This window comes from Drosophila ficusphila, unplaced genomic scaffold, assembly GCF_018152265.1.
Source record: "Drosophila ficusphila isolate 14025-0441.05 unplaced genomic scaffold, ASM1815226v1 contig_787, whole genome shotgun sequence".
Classification (NCBI taxonomy): Eukaryota; Metazoa; Arthropoda; class Insecta; order Diptera; family Drosophilidae; genus Drosophila; species Drosophila ficusphila.
Window position 1 is genome coordinate 52241 of NW_025064732.1, and position 24177 is coordinate 76417.

The following is a 24177-nucleotide window of genomic DNA, read 5'->3' on the forward strand; positions in this document are numbered from 1 at the left end:
TCCCTAAGTCATTCTTAGGGATTCCATTATGGCCAGTGTTCACTTCATTGAATTGCTAATGAAAATAAAAGCAATGGCAGGACAACCTTGAGAATTAATTGCCAGGATAGGAATTTGTCATTCAGCAAAACCAATTTACCGACGGTGGCCATTCGTCTCCTTCGCACTTTTGCCACCTTTGCAAAACCGGTTAACAATCCGTTTCCTGAGCAATTTCTTGTAGCGAAGTGAGAATTTCACTTGACGTTTTTTCCCTTTTCTGGGTGGCTTAAGGGGGTTGGTGGGGACTGGCTCCGCTCATGTCTAGCCACTGTCTACACAAGGGCATACACACACACTCGCACACACATATGAAAGGAAAGACCGCACACACACACATATACCACACACTGACTGACTGAGGAAGGGAGTCCTGAGACGACGCAGTTGTTGTCATTCGAAAGAAGCGAGCCAACAAACAAGAACACGACAGCTTTATATTTGTGTAAATATTTAGCAAGCGAGCGGCAAAAATGCTTGGCCAACTCTCAGGTGCTGGCTTTTAGCACACGTGTGCGAATATTTTGCGGGCAGTCGTCGGCAGTCACTTAACAAATCTGTAAAAACTCGGCACCAGAGTCTAGACAAGATGCAAATGGTTAAATGGGGTCGTAGGTCACATCGAGCACACACAAACACAATCACAAATTCACCGAAAATAGCACAGTTCCTAAGATGTCTCCACTTAACTATTTATTTATTGTAAATGCCCATTTGTATATTGTTTTGCACTTGATAATTAATTTCTGGTGTAAATATCATTAGCATTAGCATTATTTTTACTCACTCTGCTATGGATTTAGATAACGGCCAGCGCTCCATGGAGGCCTGATATTTCATATTCTCGATTTGCTTCTTTAATGCGTCCCGATCCATGTTTTGTAGAGCACTGGGATCCATGGCGGCTAAAATTTATCCACATACCACCCCTGCAAAGAGGAAAGCGTACGTGAGAGCGTGAGAGAGCGTTTTTTTTCGCTGTGTGTGTGAGTTGCCATAAAAGCTGCAAGGGCCTGCTCTCTGTTGTGTGTGTGCTAATTTGGTGCGATGAGCGGTGACAGGGTGACTTTTGGGCCAACTCAGCCGCCATCCGCCACCCTATATCCCCAAAAAAAACAGAAGAAAAAACATTTCCCGGTCCCAGTTTGCAGACCGTTTTTCGAGCGGCGATTGCGCAGAGCGTGCATAACAAATCAATAGTGAGAATTTCGGGGAGCGAGACTGGCAAGTTAACAGTGCCGCCTGAAAGGCTGCCATAAACTCTGTTGACTTTTCCGCCATCTCTCCGCAGGGTGGAAAGCAGTATTTGTTTACAACAGAAAGGCTGGCGGAGAATAAAAAGCAAACCCAGCAGGGTACAAAAAGGGCGCGTCCCTTGACCAAAACTCCGAAATGCAAATGAAAACCGTAAAACCGAACAGCTGAGACTGCATTGAGTGTCCAACTCCCCTGCCATCTTCACATTTCGGCCAGTTTGAGCTGGCTTATGTGTTGTAATTTATGAAACTTTCTTAACGCCGTGTTTACCCAGTTAAAGTCGTTCGGCTCCCTTTGGTTGCCATAAATATCCCCCACAAAAGGGCGTACGAGGAAAATCTATAGGAGAAGGAAAGACCAAGAAGCATTTTGCGTGCCCTTAGACAATTAGTTTTTGCTGTTTACACTTTGGGCCCGGCATTAAAGAGAGAGCCCTTGGGGGGTGGACTCGGTCAGTGATGGAGATAATGGGCGAGATAAACGGCCAAAGTTTAGATACTTGGGATGATAAATTAAAGGGATGTCGAGAGGTTAACCGAGGAAGCCATATATTTCCCTAAATGATGCGCAAAATTGTGAGTTTAATCAAAAAAATTTGTTAAAGTGTTAAAGTGTTGATGATATCAAATAAATTATGTAAATTACAAAAATATATTAAAAATGCTTTAAAATTAGAATAATGTTACAACTATAATTTAAAATATTTAAAACTAACTAGATCTCTTTTCTGTTAAGCAGCAACAGAATCCTGTAACATAGATTTTCCCTAACATATTTAGCCAGGACACAACCCCTTGCTGGCACTGCTAACTGCTAACAGTCGAACCTTATCGCATGCGAGAATTGACAAAGTCGACAGACCTTTTAACCAAATGTTAAACTTCCACCGACTTGAATTTCAGTGAAAATACATTTTTTATCATTATGTCCCCTAATACGAAGACAAAAAAACAGCAAGCCCAAACTCATCGGTAGACAATCAAAAACTAATACCGAACTCAAATAAAAAGCCGCAGAAAGCGACAAAAACAGGAGGAGTTTCTGGATATGGGCCAACGCAAGTAACAAGGGAAAAAGCCAAAAAATAAGGCGAACCTGCCCTGCTGAACCCACTGAAGCGACTGAGGACGCAAACTGACAGTCCAAGGATGGTGAGGATGAGAACAGAAGCACACAGCCGGCACTTTTGTAGGTGTAACTTTAAATACAAAAAAGTTCGAACTGGCCAGAGTGCCACGCCCCCTTCTCATAAGCCGCCCAGCCCCACTGCCTTTTTCCTGTCCAGTTTGATACATCATTTTTTGTCGCTTCGGTGGGCAACTTTGACAGTCCAGTGTCCAGTGTCCAGTGTCCCGTGTCCCGTGTCCCGTGTCCTCTGTCCTCGGTCCATTGTCTCCGGACCTCTGTCCACGGCTTGTTTGCATCTCGCTCGCAGCCTCCCTTTCCACAGCTGTCAGACTTCTAGGATTTTAGGCTTTAACCCAATCTGCTACTGCTGCTGCTGCTGCCACTGCCGCTTCAACGAAAAGTTGCTCCTCTCGACAACCTGCGGGTTGTTTGCAATATTCGTTTATTTTTTCCCCCGGAAAAGCTTAAAGCTCAAAACCCACTCGGATGTCACTTTTGGCCAAATGTGTTAATGGCAAAATTGTTGTAAAACAGCTCCGATTTAATATAGCCGAAGTGCAGGTCATGGGGATTATGATGGAGGTTCGGGGGTCCTGAGAGGCTTTAAGGGAGCACGTATATGCCCCTTGCTATCCTATCCAGTGGATCCAGGCACATGTCGACAGCGCTGACCAGCAGTAACACTAAAAGCTTTAAAGTTGGTTTAATTAAAACTTTTCGAAGTTGTCCCACCAAAGGGATTCGATGAACAGAGGACGGCAAGAGGATGGCAAGTGCAAATGGTCCTTGCTCTTCGGGAATTGGGGGAATGGGTGCTGTGAAAAGTTTCGGGTTAATTGATGAAACACTCTGACATTTTTTCAAATCAAAGATCTCAATTTACGTTTGCCCTTCCTCTGATTTAATCAAGTTATATACCAATTAACTTCCAACGGAAAGTCAAACGATTGCTTTTTTATTCGCGTAACATTTTCAAATCACGAAAGACAAGGATAACACAAGAATAAAAATGTTAAGACCAGACTCCTTAATTAGTAGAAGTGGGTAGTAGTGAAGTGAAGTAGAAGTTGCTGGTGGAAAATATCCCTTTATTTGTTTAATGAGTAAAGTCAAGTGCAATTATACCCTTGGTTGCTCGGCTTACAAATTCCCTTCGCTTCGCAGGAATCCCCCCAGTAAATTCCAATGCAGTCCCTTAACCCCTGGCTGCTTAACTCAACATCTAATCCTCGACATCATCGTCTCCACTTAAAGTGCAACACCATCCAGAAGGAGTGAAGGGCGGCGAGTTCGAGGGAGGAGCTGCCACCGAAGAGCCCCATTTAACCCCGATGGCGAATCGGCAACGTAAAACTAAACTAATTGCTTAGAGCTATCGCCGCCATCGACTATCCGTCCGTAAGCCGCTCGTTTTGCGGCTGTCCTGAAACCCAATATGATGGCAGTGCGCCATTAAGAACCGATGCACCAGAAGCAACCCAATGCGACTGAAAAAGTAGCAGAAATTTGTCTGCGGGCGAAGGATTTAGGGATGCTGGGGCTGTTGGGGCAGCTGGATCTGCGATGTGGGGAGAAAGTCAGCATGCATCGGACATAAATCGTTAGCAAAATGTTTTTGGCGGCTACAAGCGGCAGCCACAAACCAAAGTATTTTCACCTTCCCCTCCGCCATCCAATCCAATCCCTTTGCCGCTCGAGTGTTTCGCGTGTGTGCGTCAACAGGCGTTCAAGTTTTTTGACACCACCTACCCACCCGTGACACCCATAACCCCCTCTCATAAAGCAGAGTCGTCTCTGGAAGCGACAAGGACAACTGCGACAAGTCAAGTGATTCCTTTCTGCCAGGATTCCCCAGAAAGGAGAACAAATTGTGCAGCCTGCCCGGGGAAAGTTGCTCAATTCTGGCGAAACAAGAACACATCCATTTGCTCGTTAATAGATACTCGTATTCGTACACCCCCTAATAGCCGCTCACAATTTTTCCAGCAATTTGCGCATTTCCTTGAGGCCTGCTTCCCTCCGATATTGTTACAATAATTGGCATTAGCCGGAGTGTCCTTCCGACCGGCGGAGGCTACATTTTTTGGTGCGCGAAACGATTTCAGCTTGTTAGCTTAATTTTAAATGCGCAAATTTTTCGCCCGACACAAAATACTTTGGGGCATATTCTCCATTGTCCGCCCAAGAAATTGTAAGGTGAGCAAAATTTCAAAGAATTTTGTTGGAGCAAAATGTGTAAAGTGGAATTAACGTATATAAAGAGGAGCGGGTCGCTCTAATTGGATGGCCAGGAATTTGCGTGGCTGAAGATTTGGTGAATAGAAAAAAAGAAATCCTTATATCCGTACATATTTAAGGTAATTTGAAAGTTCCTGGAAAAATTAAATGAAGCCTAATACAAATTATCCTCAGTTAAGTGTTCAACTGCAATCTAACTGAAGCTTTAACTTGTTAAAGCAACCACTTCTCCGCCAACTTTAGCACTTTTCACTCCATTTTCCCGCACTAATCAAATCACAATCATCTAATCCCATTTTCATTTAATTATAGCTCAAAAGTTTTCAAAACTTTTCGTTATGTTGGCCAAATCGCGTTTGTCACGTTTTGAAGGAGCCATCCAAATATTTATCCAGTCATTAGCAACGTTTCGCTCGGTAACCTTTTTGCGGCCACAGACACTTCAGCAAACTAACACTAAAACTAAAACAAAAACTAAAGCTGCACTTGGAGAAGCAGAGCAAAGTACATATGGTGTTCATATTCAATATATTTGAAGTATATTAAACACAAAGAGTACTTCTAAAGAATTAAAGACTTGAAAAACTATTGTGTAAATGGGTTTTTAATTCCGAAGCACATCCATTACCTATTTCCAATTTTTATTACTGCATGGCGATAACGAAGGGGACAACAATTTGTTCCAAAGAACTTTCAACAGGCAAACTTTTTGGCGAGGCTGAGAGAGAAGCGGGAGTTGAGTGTCGCCAACAACTAACAAGAACCGCAAACAAGCAGACCGACTATGAGTTGTTAGCCGCGATAAAGTGCGAATACCCACCGATTCCAACAAGCTGAGCCAACCAGCCCGCACATTTTGCTAAATCAATTTGTAGAGCTGAATAACACTGTGCGACAAAAATGTTTGAGTTGATTTTTCTTATTTTTCACTTCTACTAGTCAAAATAAGAATACAAGTTTTGGATTTGTTAATATCAATAGCCAATCAGCTTCTACGCACACTCAAGGTCCCAAAACGCGTGTTTTTGCATATTTCCAGCCTTATAATACCATATTGGGAAAATATTTTTTCACCGTTATAAGCGTTTTATGCAAGTTCAATATCTATTAATTAAAATATATTAAGCAAATATACCGTTAGGCTTTTATAACAATGCTTTAAAATTTTTTTCTCCCAGCTCTATACTCTGGGCGACTTCGTATGGAACTTATTACGCGAGGATACCTCTGAAAAAGCCAAAAAAATCAGAAAAAATTTCACTTTCAAAAAAATAATAGTTTATTGGAGTAAAAAAAAAATAATATTTTGTGTTAAATATTTTCATAATAATAATTTCATAAAATTTATCATAAAAAAGAAATCCTATCACTTAGAAGGTGGCATAAATATTTTTGTGCATAACTTATGCCCTTAACCGAAAACAATCAAAAAGTAACTCAAACAAACTTTCGTTAAATTTTGTCGCACAGTGTAATTAAAACACAGCATAATGACATTAGGCTTTGGGGTCCTGCAATCTGTTGCCGTTTGTGTGGCCTGGGCAAGAGGCGATGCGTGGGTTAACCTGGCTTATTAGCAAGCCCGGAATGCCTGAAATTATGGCCAACAATTTGAAATTTACACAGGCAACAGCCGTGGGAAAGGTTAAGATGTGTAGGATTCCCCGGCAGATTGAGCGAAAGTATCATAAACCAAACAATTTTAATAAAATAACATTTAGTTGAAATAGGAACCCCTATACCAAAATCCTTTTTTCCTTCATTCTAGGCTTAAAACATAATATATATTTCAAATATTTTTATAATAATTTTCTGAATTTTTAAAAACCTGTTTAAGCTTAACACTTTCTGTTTGCAATTTTTTTTTAGCTATAAACTTGCTGGAGGAATACCTCTAAAATTTAAATCACATTTAAATATTTTTAGCTATAAACTTGCTGGAGCAACACCTCTAAAATTTAACAACCTGCGACACGCAGTGGCGTATACGTAATTTACGCAACTCCCCCTGAGTTTACCCACCCAGTGACCACGTGCAAACGTCCTAATGAGGATTTCATGGCAGCAGTGTGAAGGGGGCTGCAGCTTAAAGCGGCCAAGGCATCTTGGCAACTTCGGCCAGTATTTCTTTCTCAAAAACACATAAATCAAACGATCCGAATGTCGGGCCCAGAGGCTATTAAATTTACGACCCGACCTAGGAAAACATCGCTGGGGAGTGGTATCATTTTTTAACCGTATCATTGGCGCTCTGTTTGCTTATCTCTCGTTTGCCTGCTTGTTTGTTTATTGTTGCTCTCTGCCTGACGATGATGCCAAGTGCAGAAAGAAAAAACTAAAAAAAAAAAAAAAACAGGCTACAAAAATGCAATTAAAATCGTTTCATGTGACAATCCAGTTACTATCTATGCCATTCTCTCCCCTCTTCACCCACTCTATTGCCACTCAGTTTGTTTGGCTCTTGGCCTGACCTGAAAATGGTTGGATGGGTTTCCATTTTTTACTGCAGCCCTTGCAGGTAACCCAATATCCAATTGCACTGCCAGACACAATGATGAATAGTTGGCCGGAAGATGGAGATGCACGATGGACAGGCGATAACTGTTCACTGCTTCAACGAGCCCAAAGTAAGACAAAACAAGAGGCCGGACTGAAGGGGAAAGCTAAAGTGCAGGACTAATTACAGTTTTTCATCGGGCAAAAGTCAAACTTTTCAAAACGAGTAATGTGCAAAAAGGGGCTGCAACAACTGGAAGATGCAAAAGCCATTTACCCACAACTACGCTTTCGTTTTTTTAGTAAACTCAATAAATACAGAGTCAATTTCATCAAATCCTAATTTATACATATTTTCAAATGCTTTTATATGGTATCATTAGCGTCTTAAACAGTAATAATAAAAATTATATGATTGTCAAACATTGTAAAGTAGGGAGAATCCACCTTAAATTGCTATCTTTAGGAGATTATCAGAAACACTTTTCTTGGAGTGCTTATATTTGTATGTTGATAAGGTTTTGGTCACGTATATTTTCCGGATTTATTTTCAAACTGAATCCGTTGCGGTTTATCACATCGTTAAGAGCTGTAACAAACCGAGAAGCAGTTCGTCACGAAGATTGGGCCTCGCAGTTCTTACACACCAAATACGATGAGGAACGCCTATTTGTTACTGCTCTTCACTGTTTTGGCACTGTGGGGAACCCAAGCTCAAAACCAGGAGCCAAACTTGCTAAATCAGCTTGCCACGCACCAGCAACAGTGGTTTACATACACAGCGCAGAATCAAGCTCAAATTCAGGCAAAAGTAGACAGGATGAAGGAAGGTATAGAGGGCCAATTACAGGCGCTACGGATGAAGCTGGAAATCCAACTTCAAGCGCTACGGGACGTTATTACTTCAAGCCAATCGAAGGGCTGAAAATCCCAGTATGAACTGCAACTTAGAGGAATTGTTTAACTTCTCAAGCTAAACAACGAATAATAAATAAAATGATCCATTTGAAAAGGCACATTTCAATACGAAAAACTTTCAATTGCTTAAGGAATCGCTAACGTTATGCATAAGTCTAATGTTAGTCATTTTAACCCGAGAAATCTGAGTATAAAGAAATTATACTGAGTGTAAAGTAATTTTATTAATTGTCACAGTAAGCCACGAGACTAAAAACAGTGAGCCATTAGACTAAATACTTAAGTGATTGCTAGACGATTTTTTTTATTCTTTCGCTCGCTCATCTGTGTGATTTCATGAAAATCGTACGTCAAAAATCATTTAAGGAACAACCCGTGAAACTATAGAAAGTAAACCATTGGGATGGCCAAACCGCATGCATCTTTCCCAGCACTCTTGACGAAATGTGAACCGGAGATAGACCCACGAATAGCGTGTTAGGGTAGATCATTGGAGCAGCAACAAAGCATCTAAATGTATAACTTGAGACAAAATTGAATGAGATGCCGGGCAGAAAACAAAAACCTCCATTAAATTTGCATTGAAATATTCAATTTGGAGCGAAGAACAGGGACCGCACCACCGGTGAAACCAGTGCCACCGGCGGAGGTGGCGGCAGTGGTGGAACCAGGACAAGCTCATTTGCACATTCAACAAGGAGTTGCTTCTGTGGCTGCCACTCCCCCCTTGGCTTCCGCCCCTCTTGCTTCTTGAGAGCTTCAAAGGCTGGCGGCCAACAGATGACACGAAGGCAACTTTCATGAGATGACACATGCTGCTCAGCTGGCTGCTGGCTTCACCCATCTCGTCCTTCCTCGATTCCAGCTATTGCTCCTGTCTACAGCGCCTTCTTTTATGCTTTAATTATTTGCAGCATGCAAAGTTAAGCCCTAGCACACACACACACACATACACGAACACACACGCACGGACACATTGCACTTGGGAAATTTGGCCGATTTCATGGTATTTAGTCATTTTATCAAAGTTTAAATATTTGGTTTTTTTTATGTAAAAATATTAAAAACATATGGCTCCATATGACTCCATATCAAAAATGTTAATTAACAGTGCACTGTTAAGGCTATGCACTGTTAAAGTCAACTGTTACAGCCCAAAAGCACGTGGTTGAGAAAACGCAGTTTTTGGTTAGCTACTTTGAAAGTGCTATACTTAAAAGTTAAACAATTTCTTAATTCAATTTATGATGGAAAACAATCATACTGGTTTGTATTATATGTTGTGTGTACTAATATTTTGATATGTGCCTGTCTTACTAATATTAAGCCAATTTTAAACAGGTCTAAAAGGTAATTTTTTGGAAAAAAATTAACTTTACGTAGACTTACAAAAAAACATATCGTTGCAACAGTGTAAATCCAGTATATGTTGTAGAGCCATTAATTATGAATAAAAGGCAATTTGTCTCAATGTGCACAAATGCGCACAAGCTGCGTAATTTCGTTTTTTGTCAGGTATCTTCGAGTTTTCGAACGCGGAGCTTTTTGAAGTATGGCGTAAGGAGACGGAGAACTCAAACCAAAAAAGATCAATTCTTGATTTTCTTTCGAGCAAAATAAGTAGAAACATTGATGTTAAAAGACACAACAACTATTTGAAAAGAAAAGCTGTTTATTTTGCCTAAATATAAGTGGTAAATGGAAGATATGCAAGAGAAACAAAAATATTTTGAGAATAAGTATGCAAATTGGCTGCAAAGGTACAATAAAACTTTGTTTCTCTGAATCGAATCAAGTTGAGAAACCTCAAATTGGACGCCCGAAAACCTTAGATACTTCTAATCCTGTCATTCTTCAACAAACTTAATGAAGCGAATTCGAAGCATAAAGTATGGAACTTCCTTCAGAAGTTTTAAGCCTTTTATTGTGCAATTTTGAAGGCCAGGATCAAATAGAGGAAATTGGAGGTGAAATTGACGATTTTTATTTTATGTCTGACGAAGACCTTGAGAATGAAAATATTTTATAAACTTATTATTGTATTATTTGGTTTTTACTCTATCAACTTTTCTATATGAAATAAAAAATTGTTTCGTCTTGGGAGGGCGGAACCCCGCCCATTTTACCAAAATCTATTTCAACGATCTCCATAAGACTAATACAAAAATTCGAAAAATCTTATTTAGTTTAAAAGTTAATAAATAATATTTCGTCAGGGAAGGGGCGGAGCCACGCCCATTTTTCTAAAACATTCCTATCGGTGTCTATAACAATAATAAAAACCGTTTCGAAAAATCTTACTTAGTTTAAAAGTTATTAATTAATACCATGAAATCGGCCAAATTCCCCATAGTGCATTGGCAAGTAGACCAGCACACTCGCACACACTGGCAAACATCGTGCAAGGTATTAAGTTGTAAATATGTAAAAGTGTTCGCAGCTGCCGAGAGTTCCTCATTCATTCTGCGCTTTTCCCTTTCATACCCTGTACTCAATAACGTGCTTGGGTATATCCATGTTCATATCTCACGAGTTACAAATTAATAAATTTACTAGTTTTTTTACTGCAAACCATACTTTAACCTATTGAAATTGGTGTAATTAATGTTAAACTAAACGGATAATCAAAACCAAAGCAAATAAAAGATTTTTAAGATCCACAATATTTTATTTATTTTTATTATCATTTTTTTTTTGGCATATAGAAAACAGGATATTGACATTTCGAATATACAAATGCCAGAATATAGGTTACACCATAGTCACAGACTCTATATTAAAGTAAAACGCTTTCCCATTCCATTCCGTTCCGCTTCCCTTCCCCTTTCACATTCCCCTTCCCCCACCCCTTCCCCTTCCTCTTCCCCTCCCTATCCCTCTCTCTCTGCCTTCTGCTCGTTGCGTATGTCAAAAATGAATTACATTGCAGTCTGCAGACTGTGCAAGCTTGCGAGTGTGTGAGTGTGTGTGTGTCTGCATATTTAAGTGCGCCACAAAGTATGCAGCAAAGTACAACAAACAGCTGCGCGGTTACTCTTCGGATTTGGATGTGTTTTTCTTACCAACACACACAGTGCCAAAAAAGACAGGCCCAAAAACCTACACAGCAATAAATTGAATTATTCTTGTCAGATATTTCTTAAAACTTTCTCTTTAAACATCACAGTGATATGGAATGCACATATAATATAATATTATAAGATTTTGGCCAATATTTACATATTGGTTAAAGAACAAGAAATATTTTTTCTGTTCATGTATTCAACATTCAGCACTGAAACACATACACACATAGGCAAAGAGCGCTTTAGTTAGTGGTCTGTCGGCTTCTGTCGAGTGCTTAGTTTTAAATCCGATACAATTTGCTTAAAGCTTGAGCCATAAATTTACTAAACCCGCCCTCACAAACACATAAACTTAGAAATAAAACGAGAAAGAGAGGGAGAAAGGTGGAGACTGAGAATGAACAGTCTTTTGATTGCAGTTTAGAGCCAAAGGATGCCTGAAAAACATTTTGTGGATTTTTAATTGAGTGCACCAAAGTTTAACGTAAATAAAAAATGCAGTTGCCAGTTGTAGATGTGGGTTTTACCTTCCGTTTTCTCTGAACCCATTTATTTTAAAATTTAATTAATAGAGCTTTGTTGGCAAAGTTGGGAAAAGCACGAGCCATGAACACAATGCTAAAAGCCAGAGCTCGAACTGTAACTAGATTTACTTATGCATAACAATTTTGGTTTCCGTTTTTCAATTACATCTACATATAATATTTCATTCATACATTCTTTGTAAGGTTTACTTCAAGAGAAGTATTTAAGAGCTTAGTAGCACACAAATTTAAATTCATTAAAAAGAAAGTCTTGGCTTTAGAAATGGTGGGATCTATTCAATTTTCTAAAAATCTGTTTTGTGCAAATTTGAAATGGGGAACATCATAAAAAATGACCAAAAATTGATTCATAAATGAAAAACAAACTAACGATGCAGTTTATTAGTTTATGATGCAGTTTAAAAAATTCAACCACTCATAAATCAGATAAATATTAGGAAAGTTATGGCTTTAGAGGATCTGGCCGCTTTTCTGAAACTCCATTTTCGCAAATTTGGAAAAATAGATTTACTTAAATTCGGCGGTGTTGTTTAGAACAGGTTTCCTAATCATGTTTTATGGGAAATACTTTTTTGTTATGGAACTCTGTCCAGCGATTAACCTTGGTCTAATAGCATTTGGCAAATGGCCTGTCGTACTTGCAAATATCGATGGTAAAAACGCCCCAATCAGACTCATTCAGTCAGTCAATCACGCACAATGCAATTGAAGCGATTGCACAAAACCGGAGCCACGCCCCCAATCACTCAGCGCCCATTAGAGGGGGAGAAGGAAAAAGAAGCGCACTTGTTGCCCAGCAACATTTAATCAAATCAATTTTTCCCCTTTACACATGTTACCAACGCTTCTAGCCAATCGCCCAAATTCATCCTCGACCGTTCGACTATGCAAATCCCCAGCCATTGTGACAGCAGGGAGAGCGAGTGAGATAGCAAGTTGGTGGGGGGGAGAAAGAGAGGGAGAAAGTGGAAAAAAATCTAATTGAATTTAGTTTACGGCAGTTTTGTCGGCCCTTGGCCAAAAGCACCCAAACCCCGAACAGCTTTTCCCGCTCTCCAAAACGTCGAGATGAAAATGGGAACTACCGAAAAGCGCAACGCACGGGCAAGTGGGCGTGGCAAGGTGGGGTGGGGGAGGGGGAAAGGTGGGTGGTGATGTCGGTTTGATATAGTGCCAAGCAATGCCACGGCAACGATGTCGAGGCATCCATAGAAATGCCAACTTGCATTATCCGGATGGTTTGGTGGGGCCCGGGATTGGCGCCTTTGTCTGGCATTTTTGTTAACAGAAGCCCGAACCCCTCATTCCTTCCGATCCCCCTGCCCTCCCCTCTCCCCCTTGCATGACCACGGCTGAATGACGACGCAAATAATTGAATGGGGCGATCAATAGGTGAGCTGAGTTCAAAACGCGCCTCAAAAGAGGTGGGAAAAAAATGCAGCGCGCTTAATTGAATTAGCCAAGCGGCATTGGCCTGAAAATAGTTGCTTAAAGTGAACTAACAGCGGAGATTTGCTAATGAATGGAGTTCGCTGCTTCTCTTTTTGTCGAAGTATTTAAGTGCTGAAAAGGGCAATCGCATAAATTAAGTGAACACCTCTTTAAACAGCAAACTGCATAGTGTCATTGGCAATCGCTTTATCCTTGTCACCTGCTGACACCTTGTCATTTACTCCTTTCAAGCATCATTTCCTCAATCAACCAAACACAAGACACAAGACAATTTCCACGCACACTTGTCCTGCAATTTATAGCACAATTCAGTGCAAAAACAGCAACAAATCACCCGAAATTCATAGATACAAGGCTCCTGGTGAATTAATGACCTGCGAAAAACCCGAACCACAGAACTCCTCCTTGGGGGTCTTTGAATAAATCCAAACAGCAATTACGGCAGGATGCACAAATCGGAGCAACTTCAATGTCAGCCTGCAACTATTAACCCCTGATTGCAGCCCCCAAGCCCCAACTTCAAATCCGAAACCCCCCTCGGCAAAAGCAATTCAATATACTTCGATAGCATTTCAAATCCAATCAAATCGAGTCGGGCATCAATTTTTCATGGAAGGAAAGCCGGAGGGAAACTCCTACAGCAATGAAAAATTATGAGCCATGCGGCAGTAACGGCAAATGCAGCTTTAAGCGAGCGGGAAAAGCCAGGGGAAAACCCGGGAAAGCGACCAAATGCTCGGGACCCTTTTCCACACTCTCCCCTCGAAATCAACAAAAGGACCTGCTGAATCCATCCAAAGTCGATTCCCCACAGCTGAAGCCAATAGCCAAGTGGCCATTGATGCGTTAAATAAAAAGTTCAACTAAATATTTTCCGTAGCAAAAACAAAGCATCTACGTGCCGGAGATGGAGGTCCTGTTTTTTTGGGAATATCTTGGTGTTGTTTTCAAGGGGGAGGTGACTACGTTAAAAGTAATGCAAAGTTTGCACACGAGCCACGGAGAAACCCAAGGAGCTTTGGGCGGAGCAAAGAACTTGAGCAAATAAGCAATAAGACAACAACTAACAAGTGAAAACTCACGACGAAGCCGTTGAATTCACCAAGGGGATACCCTGTGTGTATTAGGTTAAGGACCTTCACTTTGGGTAGTTAAAAGGATTCATCGAAATAATAATTTTATCCTAAACATCTTCCAGTAAAAAGTTTTTGTTTGATTCAATTTTTGTAAACTCCAATAATGTTATTAAAAGTTAAAGATCGAAGAGAACTCTTTATTGTTTTGTATTCACCTATTATTTTTATTTAATGAAAACTGAATAAATTGAGGTTTAGCTAAATTTTTAAATTAACCCAACTGTGTTTTTACCCAAAATCTATAATATTTTTATTCAGAGCCGTAAACTTACAGGGTAAACAATGGCAAAATAACAACTGAAAGGTAACACTGACCCCTCCTCCCATCGAATTCCACCTCGTCCTTTCCCAATGTTGGTGACTCCATAGCGGCAGCCTCCGATCCGGACCGGAATGCTCACCGCACCCTGGACCCCTCCTCCCGCACCCCTCTGCCCGCGACACCGCTTGTCAGCTTCTATCCTTCGGCCAGGACACGTACACAAACATTTCATGGTTCAATAAATTTGCTGCCGAGCGTACCGGAAACTTTGCGAAAAATACATTGGGAAAATGCTCGTCGTTGCAATGTGGCAGGCAAAGAAATTATCTGTAGACCAGGACCTCCCACACACAAACGCACACACACACATTGAAAGGAAGCAGCCACCTGCACACACACGCACACATGCAAAAGGAATAAAAGTGCAGCTGTGTGCGAGTGCCGCCTCGTGTAATTTTGCAGGCGATTTTTTTCACTTCCTTCCTATTCCCAGTTACAATCATTTCTTCTCCGCCATTTTTGCAATTTTTATTTGGTGCAATTTCTGGGTTTTTCCGCTTGCCATGTTCAACCACGCCCCCTGATTATGTATTTTGGCCTACTTTGAAAGGCGTTGATGCTAAATTATGCCGTTACTTTCCCCATTGCCAGCTTGCACCCTTTTCTTTTTTATTTTTGCTTGTGTGAGTTTGGAGGGAGTTCGTGCTGCTGGTGGATACTTTTAATATGTTGGGAAAATAGCAATTTAAAATCCAGTTAAGGGGAAAGCAGGTGTACTGAGCGTTTTTCAGCCGGTTGCAATTAATGGTTTTAATTGAGCGAAACTAAAATAAAAAGGATAATCCCCGTGTTTTTTAAGGGCCTATAATGTTGATTTCAATAAAGAAAAAAAAACGTAATTAATTGGGCAAGCTTTAGAATACATTTACATTTATTTATTGAAAATAAATTAATTTTGGAGAAAAAAAGAATTTATTTGTAATGCATGTTTGCTCCTTTCTGGCGAGTTTGATACTTTACTAACTTTATTTTGGATACTATTGATCCGAAATTGCTTCACAAAGTCTAAGTCTAAGTATTTAATAACATTAAAGTTTAATGTTATCCGATCAACAAACAATTACATTTTCATTACTTTGGTACAAGCGTTGTAGAAAGTTTGTTGATATTCCTCCTCGGAAATTGAAGAAAAATAAAACCCTTCCCTGGATCATTCAACATTTATCGAAAACCACTCACGACTGTTTGCTTTGCCCCAAAAGAGGTGGTCATTAAATATTTTATTATTACATTTTCTAATAGTTGGTTAGGAAAGAATAGAAAATACGCCACGAAATGTCGCAATTCGAGGCGAGGGTTGTAAAATTTAATTTATCAAACTTCTGCTACGGTGCACCCACAACAGAAAGGGACACAAGACGGCTTGGTAAGAGAGGGAGAGAGGGGTGACGATGAAGAAAGAGACACCGCACGGAAACCGGAAGGCGGATGGCGAATGGCGGATGGCGGGAGCAAATTTTGTGCCTGCACTTCCGCTTATAGTCGCATTTGTGGTTTGTGGATTGTGCGGTGGGTCAGTGGGTGGTGCCGGCGGTTGTTAACTGGATATCCAGCCCCATGTCGCGCGTGTGTTATTTATAATGCGACAGGACCGACTGAACAACACGAGTTTATTAGCCAGCGTAATTTACGAGCTGCCAACATTTTAGGGCCTATCTGCGTTAAGTTCTGCACACTCCCCACTTTGATGGAGCTGCTGGGGAAAAATGTGTGCAGTCAGCCGGATGGAAGAGCCTATTTATGGGATTTCATTTCGAAAACGGCGGTAATGCTAATCAGGGCAAATGGAAATCTGAAAACAAGTCGCTTAAGTGCAACCAACTTAGATTGATTGCTAGTATTATGTTCTTCGTATTGATGATACATTTTTGGGTTGCTTTAATTTACGCAAATATTGAATAAGATATGTAAAAACATGTCAATAATAACAAAAATATTTTTATAACATTTAAACATAGTAGAAAGTGACCAATATATTAATTATTATTTATATTATAATATGTATTATATTTTATATCCAATTTTCTTCTTTAATGGCGTCGTGTATACATTTTAAGGGGAACTGCATAAGCTAGAATGTAAAAAGAAGGAGTACATTTCATAAATATTATTGCAGTCAACATTGTTTTGTCTCCTCAAAAAGAATTTAAAATAGCTTTAAATCCATAAAAGGTTTACACTACTTCACTAATTAAAGCCAAGTCAAAAGGTATGCAATTCAAAATCGGAATATCGAAAATTTCTCCGTCGTTCCCTTACCGAAATGCCCATTATAGCCCACTTCTTCATCATCTCCCCGCAGAACCTCTTTTGAAAGTCTGAAACTAATGCACGCCAATTTTCAATACAGAAAATCGAACTTTGAAGTGGACGCCTCTCTGCCACGCCCCACGTTGCGTTACTTTCGAAAAGGGGGCGTTATTCAATGGAAAGCGGAGTGGGCGGAATGGGCGGAAGGGGGAGGTTCAAATGGGCCGAGGGATCTGCAGACGGCACTTGGCGTGCATTTCTATTTTGCTTGGCCGAAAAACTCTTGAAACTATTATCGATGAGGCGCCCGCTCAGTGGGGAGGTTATTTCTAAGTGGACGAGGGCGTCACTGACACCGTAAATACGCCTGACAAAAAGAAAACGTACTGAGAAAAAATATTGAGAATTTATGGTATCAACCAAATTAACACTATTATTTTTTTACAATCACCTAGGATAATTTATAATTAAAAGTAATTTTCTTAAAAGTGAAATAAAATAAGAAATGGTTTTAAGGCCATAAGATTCAAGCTAGAACATCAGGGAAAAATTCCCCTTAATGGTAAAAAAAGTATACAAAAATAAATCTATAATCGATAAATAAATACGTCGTTTTTCTGAGTGTAAGGGCTCCAGCGCTTGCGATGCGAACGAACGCGTTTTGTGCGTGTTAAAGCACACAGGGAATATAAAAAGGGAAAATATGAAAATATCCCTGCAACTTAAGGGAAGGGAAAACCCGGGGCAGCCTGGCCAGCACTTTACCACTTTTTATGCCTGGCGATAAATTAAAATTTTTATTAACATACTTTCTCCGGCGGAGAAAATAGTGGGAGAAAGAAGCGGCCAGAACAGGAGTCGCGGACCAAAAATGTCAACTTGTCCGGCACTTGTCGGCGATTCCCGGCAAGGAAAATCATGGGGAAAAGTAGAGGACTCTTTACGACTTTTGCAAACGCACGCTGAAACTGAAACTGACCACCTCGTTTCCATTTTCTTCTCTCTCGCCCCCATTCAAATTGCCCGCCCAGCTAAAGGAGCCTTTACAATTATAATTTGTTGATGCAGGAGGCACCGGAACAACGGAAAATGCAGTTTTTCATCTTGTTCACTCTGGGCGAAGAAGGAGAGGTGGTGGTGGTGGGAAATCAAGGAGGTTAGGCGGTGGGAGGGATTCTGCCAGACAGCCGCATTATCTATGCATTATTGTGGCTCGGCCATTGGCCATCTGTCGTTTGCCATCTCAGCAGAAAATAATATTCTATTAAATTATGTATACGTTTTTGTCGGAGGAGTTTGTAAAGTGAATATTCCACATAATGCAGTGTACCAGTTACATAAAGACGAAATTAATTTAACGCAGTAGGAAATTATAAATATTTCATTTCAAACTAATTTAACTATTAACTTGTTTTAATCCACTTATAAAAATTCTATTTGTAACCTAATTTCCCCAAGGAATCATGTAACCAATGCAGTTGCATATAAATCATTTCATATTTGTGTTACACAGAATCAGCAAAATATCAAATATTAAATGTATTTGTTCTGTCCAACTAAATATTTTTTCCCATTTAATTAATTATTGAATGCAGCACATATAATTACGATCTCGTGCTTAAATGTGAACAACAGACCCAAATGCGAAATGCAAAGCCCACGTTAAAGGACCTCTCCAGGATATCCTTCGAATGGCACGTAGGCAAACATTACTCTTGCGTTGGAATGCAAATATTTTCCACAATAATTGCTGCGCGACAAATGCGAGTTGGAAGCGAATGTAATTGCAATGGGAGTACTTAAAAAAGGGAAAACAACACATGCAATTCAATCATCCAATTTGGCATTCAAACAAAAATTATTTGTTTAATTTAACCCAACAGTAAAGAGGAAACGGAAGGGAGGAAATCACATTTCACCAAATGGGTTTCCAATTGATAAAAATAAAAAAATAATAATCGTGCTCATAATGGCAGCTGAGCGTAAAAAATTAAAACATGCAAGTAAAATAATTACAGCGCAGTAAATTGCAATTGCGGACACGAGCAGGAAAATCGAACAATTGTCGCACATTAACCACAGATGCGTTTGAATCGTGAAGGATGGGCAGGACTAATAGGGGGGCGGAATGGGTGGTACCAGGATAATGCATCTGTTCATCGATCTCCAGATAAATAAGAATTTCGGTTCACTAGTTTCACAGCGATATTAAGCGATACAAAGGAAGTCTTCGCTATAATATTTCCTACCATATTTTTATACCCTTGATTGTATGTTATTTATGAAAAAAGTATATGTTTTTTAAATCCATTGTACTTCGGAATGGTCATACACTCATGGATTATAGGGCGATACGATTTTAAGGACATTTCTTATCTTACTGAACATAAAAGGCATCAGAATTAAAAACAATCCCTTGAGTAGTTAAAAGTCTTATTATTGTTCACTTAATGGTGGTCAGCAAACACGAAATTATTATGACAGAAAACTATGAAACCGCTAACAATATGAAAATTTGATGCTCAAAGCATTTCTGAGGAATTCACAGCAGCAATAAATGTAATGGAAGGGAATTTATGCTCGATAGTGAAAACAGCTGAAGTGGAAAACAGCCACGAAAAATGTCTTGTTACGGTCGAAAGTGAAATGTTTATGGCATAGTTCATTGAATGGCAAAATCCCTGGAAACAAAATGGGAATAAAAATTCGGTCATTGAGAATATCTTTAAAAGTTTTTAATGCATAAGTTCTCAGAAAATAAACCCGGAAGTTGTATAAGCAATTTAAAAAACACTCGATCAAATTTGTTATGTACTAATGCCTTTTTTTTATTGCTCATAAGCACATGTTGAAAGTTGATTTATAATTCTAAAAATTGCATCACTCCCATTATTAAGTTAACTAACTGTAGAAAATAGACGTTGATCGCTGAAGCTTTTTACCATGAGTTTCTTTTCTTTTACAACTTACACGAAAAGATCCTGGAACCTAGTTGTCAGTTCCTTATTTCTTAAGTATATTGCTTTAAGACTGAGAGTATAAAAGCGTTTTTGCAAATTTTGACCCTAAAAATGAGCTTGTTGCTCGCTTTTTATACCTCATGGCGGACTTGAACAAAACGATCTTGCTCGTCAGCTTCACACCGAATATTGCCAAACAATTGGCAACCGCAGGCACTTTTCGCCCAATTTTCCAGCTGGTTTCGAGCTTTGCCTTTTATTGCCAGCTATTCTATTGTCTTTTATGTCAACTCACCAGACACAAGAGTTGATGAATTTTGTCGCTTCGCAGGATGGGCGACTTCAGGACAGCACTCACACACACTCGAACTAGCAGCAACCGAGCCTGCCTGTGTGTGTGTGTAGGTGTGTGTTGGTGGTTGTGTAGGTGCTAGTGTGAGTATTGGTGTGTTTATTTTGTAGCGCGCCAAAAAGTATGCAATGCGAACTTGGAGTCTTGTGTTGCGGCTCTGCGATTCGGTTTCCGACTGACGACTGACGACGTTTGGTGGGCTGATGGCTGATGGCTGATGGCTAGTGGCTGATGGCTGGTAATGTGATTAGTTGGCCCCGTCTATCGATGCTAGTGTGCCACTGTGTGTGCGAGCAAATTTTAATTTAATTATGTCGCTCTCGTTTCAATTACGAAAACCGCTCGCAGCGGAGACACGCACTAATAAACAAAGGCCAACAATAACAGAACGGAACGGAAAAATAAGCGACGCTTGGTGTCGCCGCCGAAGGAAAACTGAAGGAAATTGTGTCGAATGAGTGAGGGACCAACCTCTCCGCTTTCGCTCTCTCTTTCTCTCTCGCTCTCGCTCGCTCTCACTCGGCTATCGGTCTTTTTGCGCTGCTCTCTGGCTTTTCCGCTGATGAAAATGCTGGCAATCGAATGCAACTGCCGCCCACAAGCGACTGAAATGCGTTGCATACGCCGAGGCGCACGGTGATTCCCCCGAAACGATTGGAATCGAAACGCAACGAGTCTGTTTTCAGAACATTGAGTGAGTGGAAAGTGCACGGGGGAACGAGTGGAAAACCTTTGCAACACCTGTGCAAGAGGGGGTGGAATCGGGCAGAAAAGACCCTCATGCTTTCCCTATTCTTTCCTTATCGCCACCGAAACGGACAGTCGAAATTTTAATTGGATTTGTCCAACTTGCAGCACACAATTCAATTGAACCGCTCATTAAGCTAGAGGGTTGGGAAATTAGATCGAAAGGTCATAAACTTGCCTTAGTTCGTTTATGGGGTAGTTGCAGTGGGACAAGTAGTCATTTCTTTTCGATTGCCGGTCAGTTAACTGGCTCCCCTTCGCCTCTTACCTGCAAAGTAGTTATTCCTTAACGCAAGGTTATTTACTTAATCGAGTCCACTTTTTATAATTATATATTAATCAACAACATCCTAACATATAAGGAAGATTAGGGCTTCATTTTTAATTAAGGCATATTTTAAATTTCAAACATGATAAAGTCCAGTTGCTAACGATATTTTATTTTAATGATGGGTAATATTTTAATTTGAAAATAGCTGTTATTAGTTGATAGTAGATAGGAATACAAATAAGTTTTCTTTCATTTCAGTGTTTTTATAAAAATAAAAATATCGTGTATGAGTTGAAACTCTAATACAACGATGTGAAAATATACTTTAGTCTCATATTAAAGCGTTAGAAATGCTTTTGTTCCAAAGTTTTTTAAGGACGAGCAAGTGCGTTTTTCACCCACCAAGGTATTCGTAGTCTTCAACCTTTGTGGCAAGTCAATTAGGTAGTAACTTGCAGGGCATCAGGGCACCATTAACGGCTGACACAGAAAGAGTTTTACTCGCAGCACTTTGTGGAATGGATCTCTCGCCGGCTTTACCTGAAAACACTCCCCAAAGACGTCATTCTCCGTCTGTTTGATGGCATCTGGCAGTCCGTTTGCCCGGGAATCCCCTCCCAATCCCGGCCAGACTCCTCCGACGATGTCTGCCACTCGTTCACGGACTCCGAGCGATGACTTCTCCTCGGTGAGCAGGTGTTTCCATTAAAAGCGGGACAATAAAGGCAACACACGCACTGCAATATGCAACAGTTGCAGACACGCAGGAAAAGCAAGGAAGCGAGAAAAGAGGAGGGGGGAGTGGGGAATGGGGGCGTGGCAGTGGGCGGTGGGCGGTGCAACGCACATTTGTAAGCAGTTGTGTAATCTATCCATGAACGTCGCTTCCGTTTTTTGCATTTTATATGCTTAACGCATCGTTTGTCCGGAGCAAATTGAGTTTCAGTGTCGCTGGTGCTGAAATATCAGCTCTCGGATGGATGGATGGATGGATAGATGGATGTTTGGATAAACGGATAGATGGATGCCGGGATGAATGGCTGGAATAAATCATCACCACCATCGATTGCGAGTGCTGTTTAACAGCCGCCTCTTTCACTTTGCGGTGTTAAGCGTGCACGAGAAAGCGGCCAATTAAAACTTTTACCTTATCAACATAATTAAACAATTTGCCAAATTAACGCGATTGTCATCGGAACTCAGGAAGTGTTAAGAACGCGGAGTCCAAAGACTATGAATTCATTTAGTTGGTGTTTTCTCAAGACTTTTGAATTTCAAATCAAATTTCTTAAAAATCAAATCAAATATCATATAACTGCTATAGAAAGGATAGAAAAAATCTTTATAGAATTTAGGAAAAAAAAAAAAGAAAAAATGAATTATAGAAGTATAGAATTAAAATTTCGATTTATTCTATCAGCAAACACGATTTTTGGGATACACAGTTTTCTAATGACTCTCGCAAAAACTGTGGACGCCACAATCCTAATCCCCGCTGGAATATTTAATAAAAAGTTTTTTCAAAAATTATCATACATATTTGGAAAATTTACCAGAATCCTTTACCCTTTAATCCGAAAAATGTTTATTTGCTTTTTGTATTAGTCTATTATTTGTCATTTAAATAAAGCGTTCCGACCAGCAAAGATTTATTAATGATATGATTGTCAACCGTTTCCCGACTTCTTTCTTGAAAAGTTTGTATTCGACTGTTTGGATATATCTAGCTGCAGATAGAATATTACTTTTCTTCAGATGCTTATATGTTGATAAGGTTTCAGTCATGCGTATTTTCAGAATTCATTTGCAAACTGGATTCGTTGCAGTTTATCATATTTATCACGTCAAAATCTGTAACAGACCGAGAAGCAGTTAGTTACGAAGATTGGGTCTCACAGGTCTTACACACTCAATATGTTGAGGCACTCATATTTTTTATGGCTCTTCACTGTTTGCGGACTGTGGGAAACCCAAGCTCAATATCAGCCAAGCTTGCTTGATCAGATTGCCACGCACCAGCAACAGTGGTTCACTTACACCGCTGGGAAACAAGCTGAATACCTCAAAAAACTAGATTTGATGAAGGAAGAGCTGGATGACCAACTGAATGCGCTACAGGTGAAAACGGAAATCCAGCTTCAGGCGCTGCGGGAAGTTGCGGAGTCTCAAAAGGCAGTGGTTGAAGCGACACCTTTACAAAGGGAACCAGGCCCGCCGCCAACAAAGCTTTTTAAAAAGATCGGCAGTAGGTACTTCTACATTGGAAAAGATAGCAAGGTAACTTGGTTTGCTGCATCGGACGAATGTCGTCTAATCGGTGGTTACATCGCTACAATCAACGATCAGGAGGAGCTTAATGAAGTCAACCAGATATTCGGTTCGGATGCCTTTTGGCTGGACATCAACTCATTGCCCAAGACTGGCACGTTTCTTTCTAGTCGCACCGGCGAGAGAGCACCATTTTACAAATGGGGAGAAGGGCAACCGACTAAGAAGCATGAAAATGAATGTATATTTATACGCAATAAGAAAATGTACAGTGCAGATTGCTGGGCTGTAAACTATTTTATTTGTCAAAGTGAGCCATTAAACTAGATACTTTAATGATTGCGAAACGATACGAAGTATGTTTTATTCTTCCCTGCGTCGACTGCTAAATCTCGATTAACTACAACATCTACCTGGTTAGCACCCCTTCCTTCCCCACACTCCTTTACTATCCTAAATAGTTCACGTAGAGGGTCAAATGATCCTCCCTATTTAATTATTACGTAGTGGGATGGCAGATCCTCCCAGTCGAAGTTAATTGTCGTCGAACCCGTGAAATTTTCGGTCTAATCGAGTTATAATCGGAAGAGTCGAGAGCCTTCAATCTAAACATTTGCCCCTCTTTATTTTGGTGTCCCAAATTATTAACATAAGCTAACATATTAGTCATTTAAATAAAGCCCTCCGACTTATGGAAATGTAATAGTGATATGATTGTCAAAATTTCCCGTCT

General features: G+C 40.2%; 2 protein-coding genes across 3 annotated transcripts in view; one reads left to right on the forward strand and one right to left on the reverse strand.

Annotated features, from left to right (window-relative positions):
• LOC108101987 (guanine nucleotide-binding protein subunit gamma-e) overlaps positions 1 to 20736 on the reverse strand; it is a 40329-nt gene extending 19593 nt beyond the window's left edge. The window contains exons 1-2 of one of the 2 annotated variants that reach the window (XM_017206582.2): positions 20630 to 20736; positions 827 to 968 (exon numbers count right to left, since the gene is read on the reverse strand). In XM_017206582.2, coding sequence (XP_017062071.1) covers positions 827 to 939 — 113 coding nt within the window. In that variant the 5' untranslated portion in view covers positions 940 to 968; positions 20630 to 20736. Of the gene's footprint in view, positions 1 to 826; positions 969 to 20101; positions 20213 to 20629 lie in introns of those variants that run through there. The other variant, XM_017206580.2, reaches the window with a different exon arrangement.
• Positions 20737 to 23061: 2325 nt separating this feature from the next.
• On the forward strand, positions 23062 to 23796 carry LOC108101982 (accessory gland protein Acp29AB-like). Its single transcript, XM_017206576.2, has one exon. It carries the CDS (start codon positions 23091 to 23093, stop codon positions 23769 to 23771), a length of 681 nt encoding a protein of 226 aa, XP_017062065.2. The 5' UTR covers positions 23062 to 23090; the 3' UTR covers positions 23772 to 23796.
• Positions 23797 to 24177: the final 381 nt, after the last annotated feature.

What these genes read in the sequence shown, in the direction of transcription:
- LOC108101982 (XM_017206576.2), top strand. Translation starts at nt 23,091, where the DNA reads ATGTTGAGGCACTCATATTTTTTATGGCTCTTCACTGTTTGCGGACTG.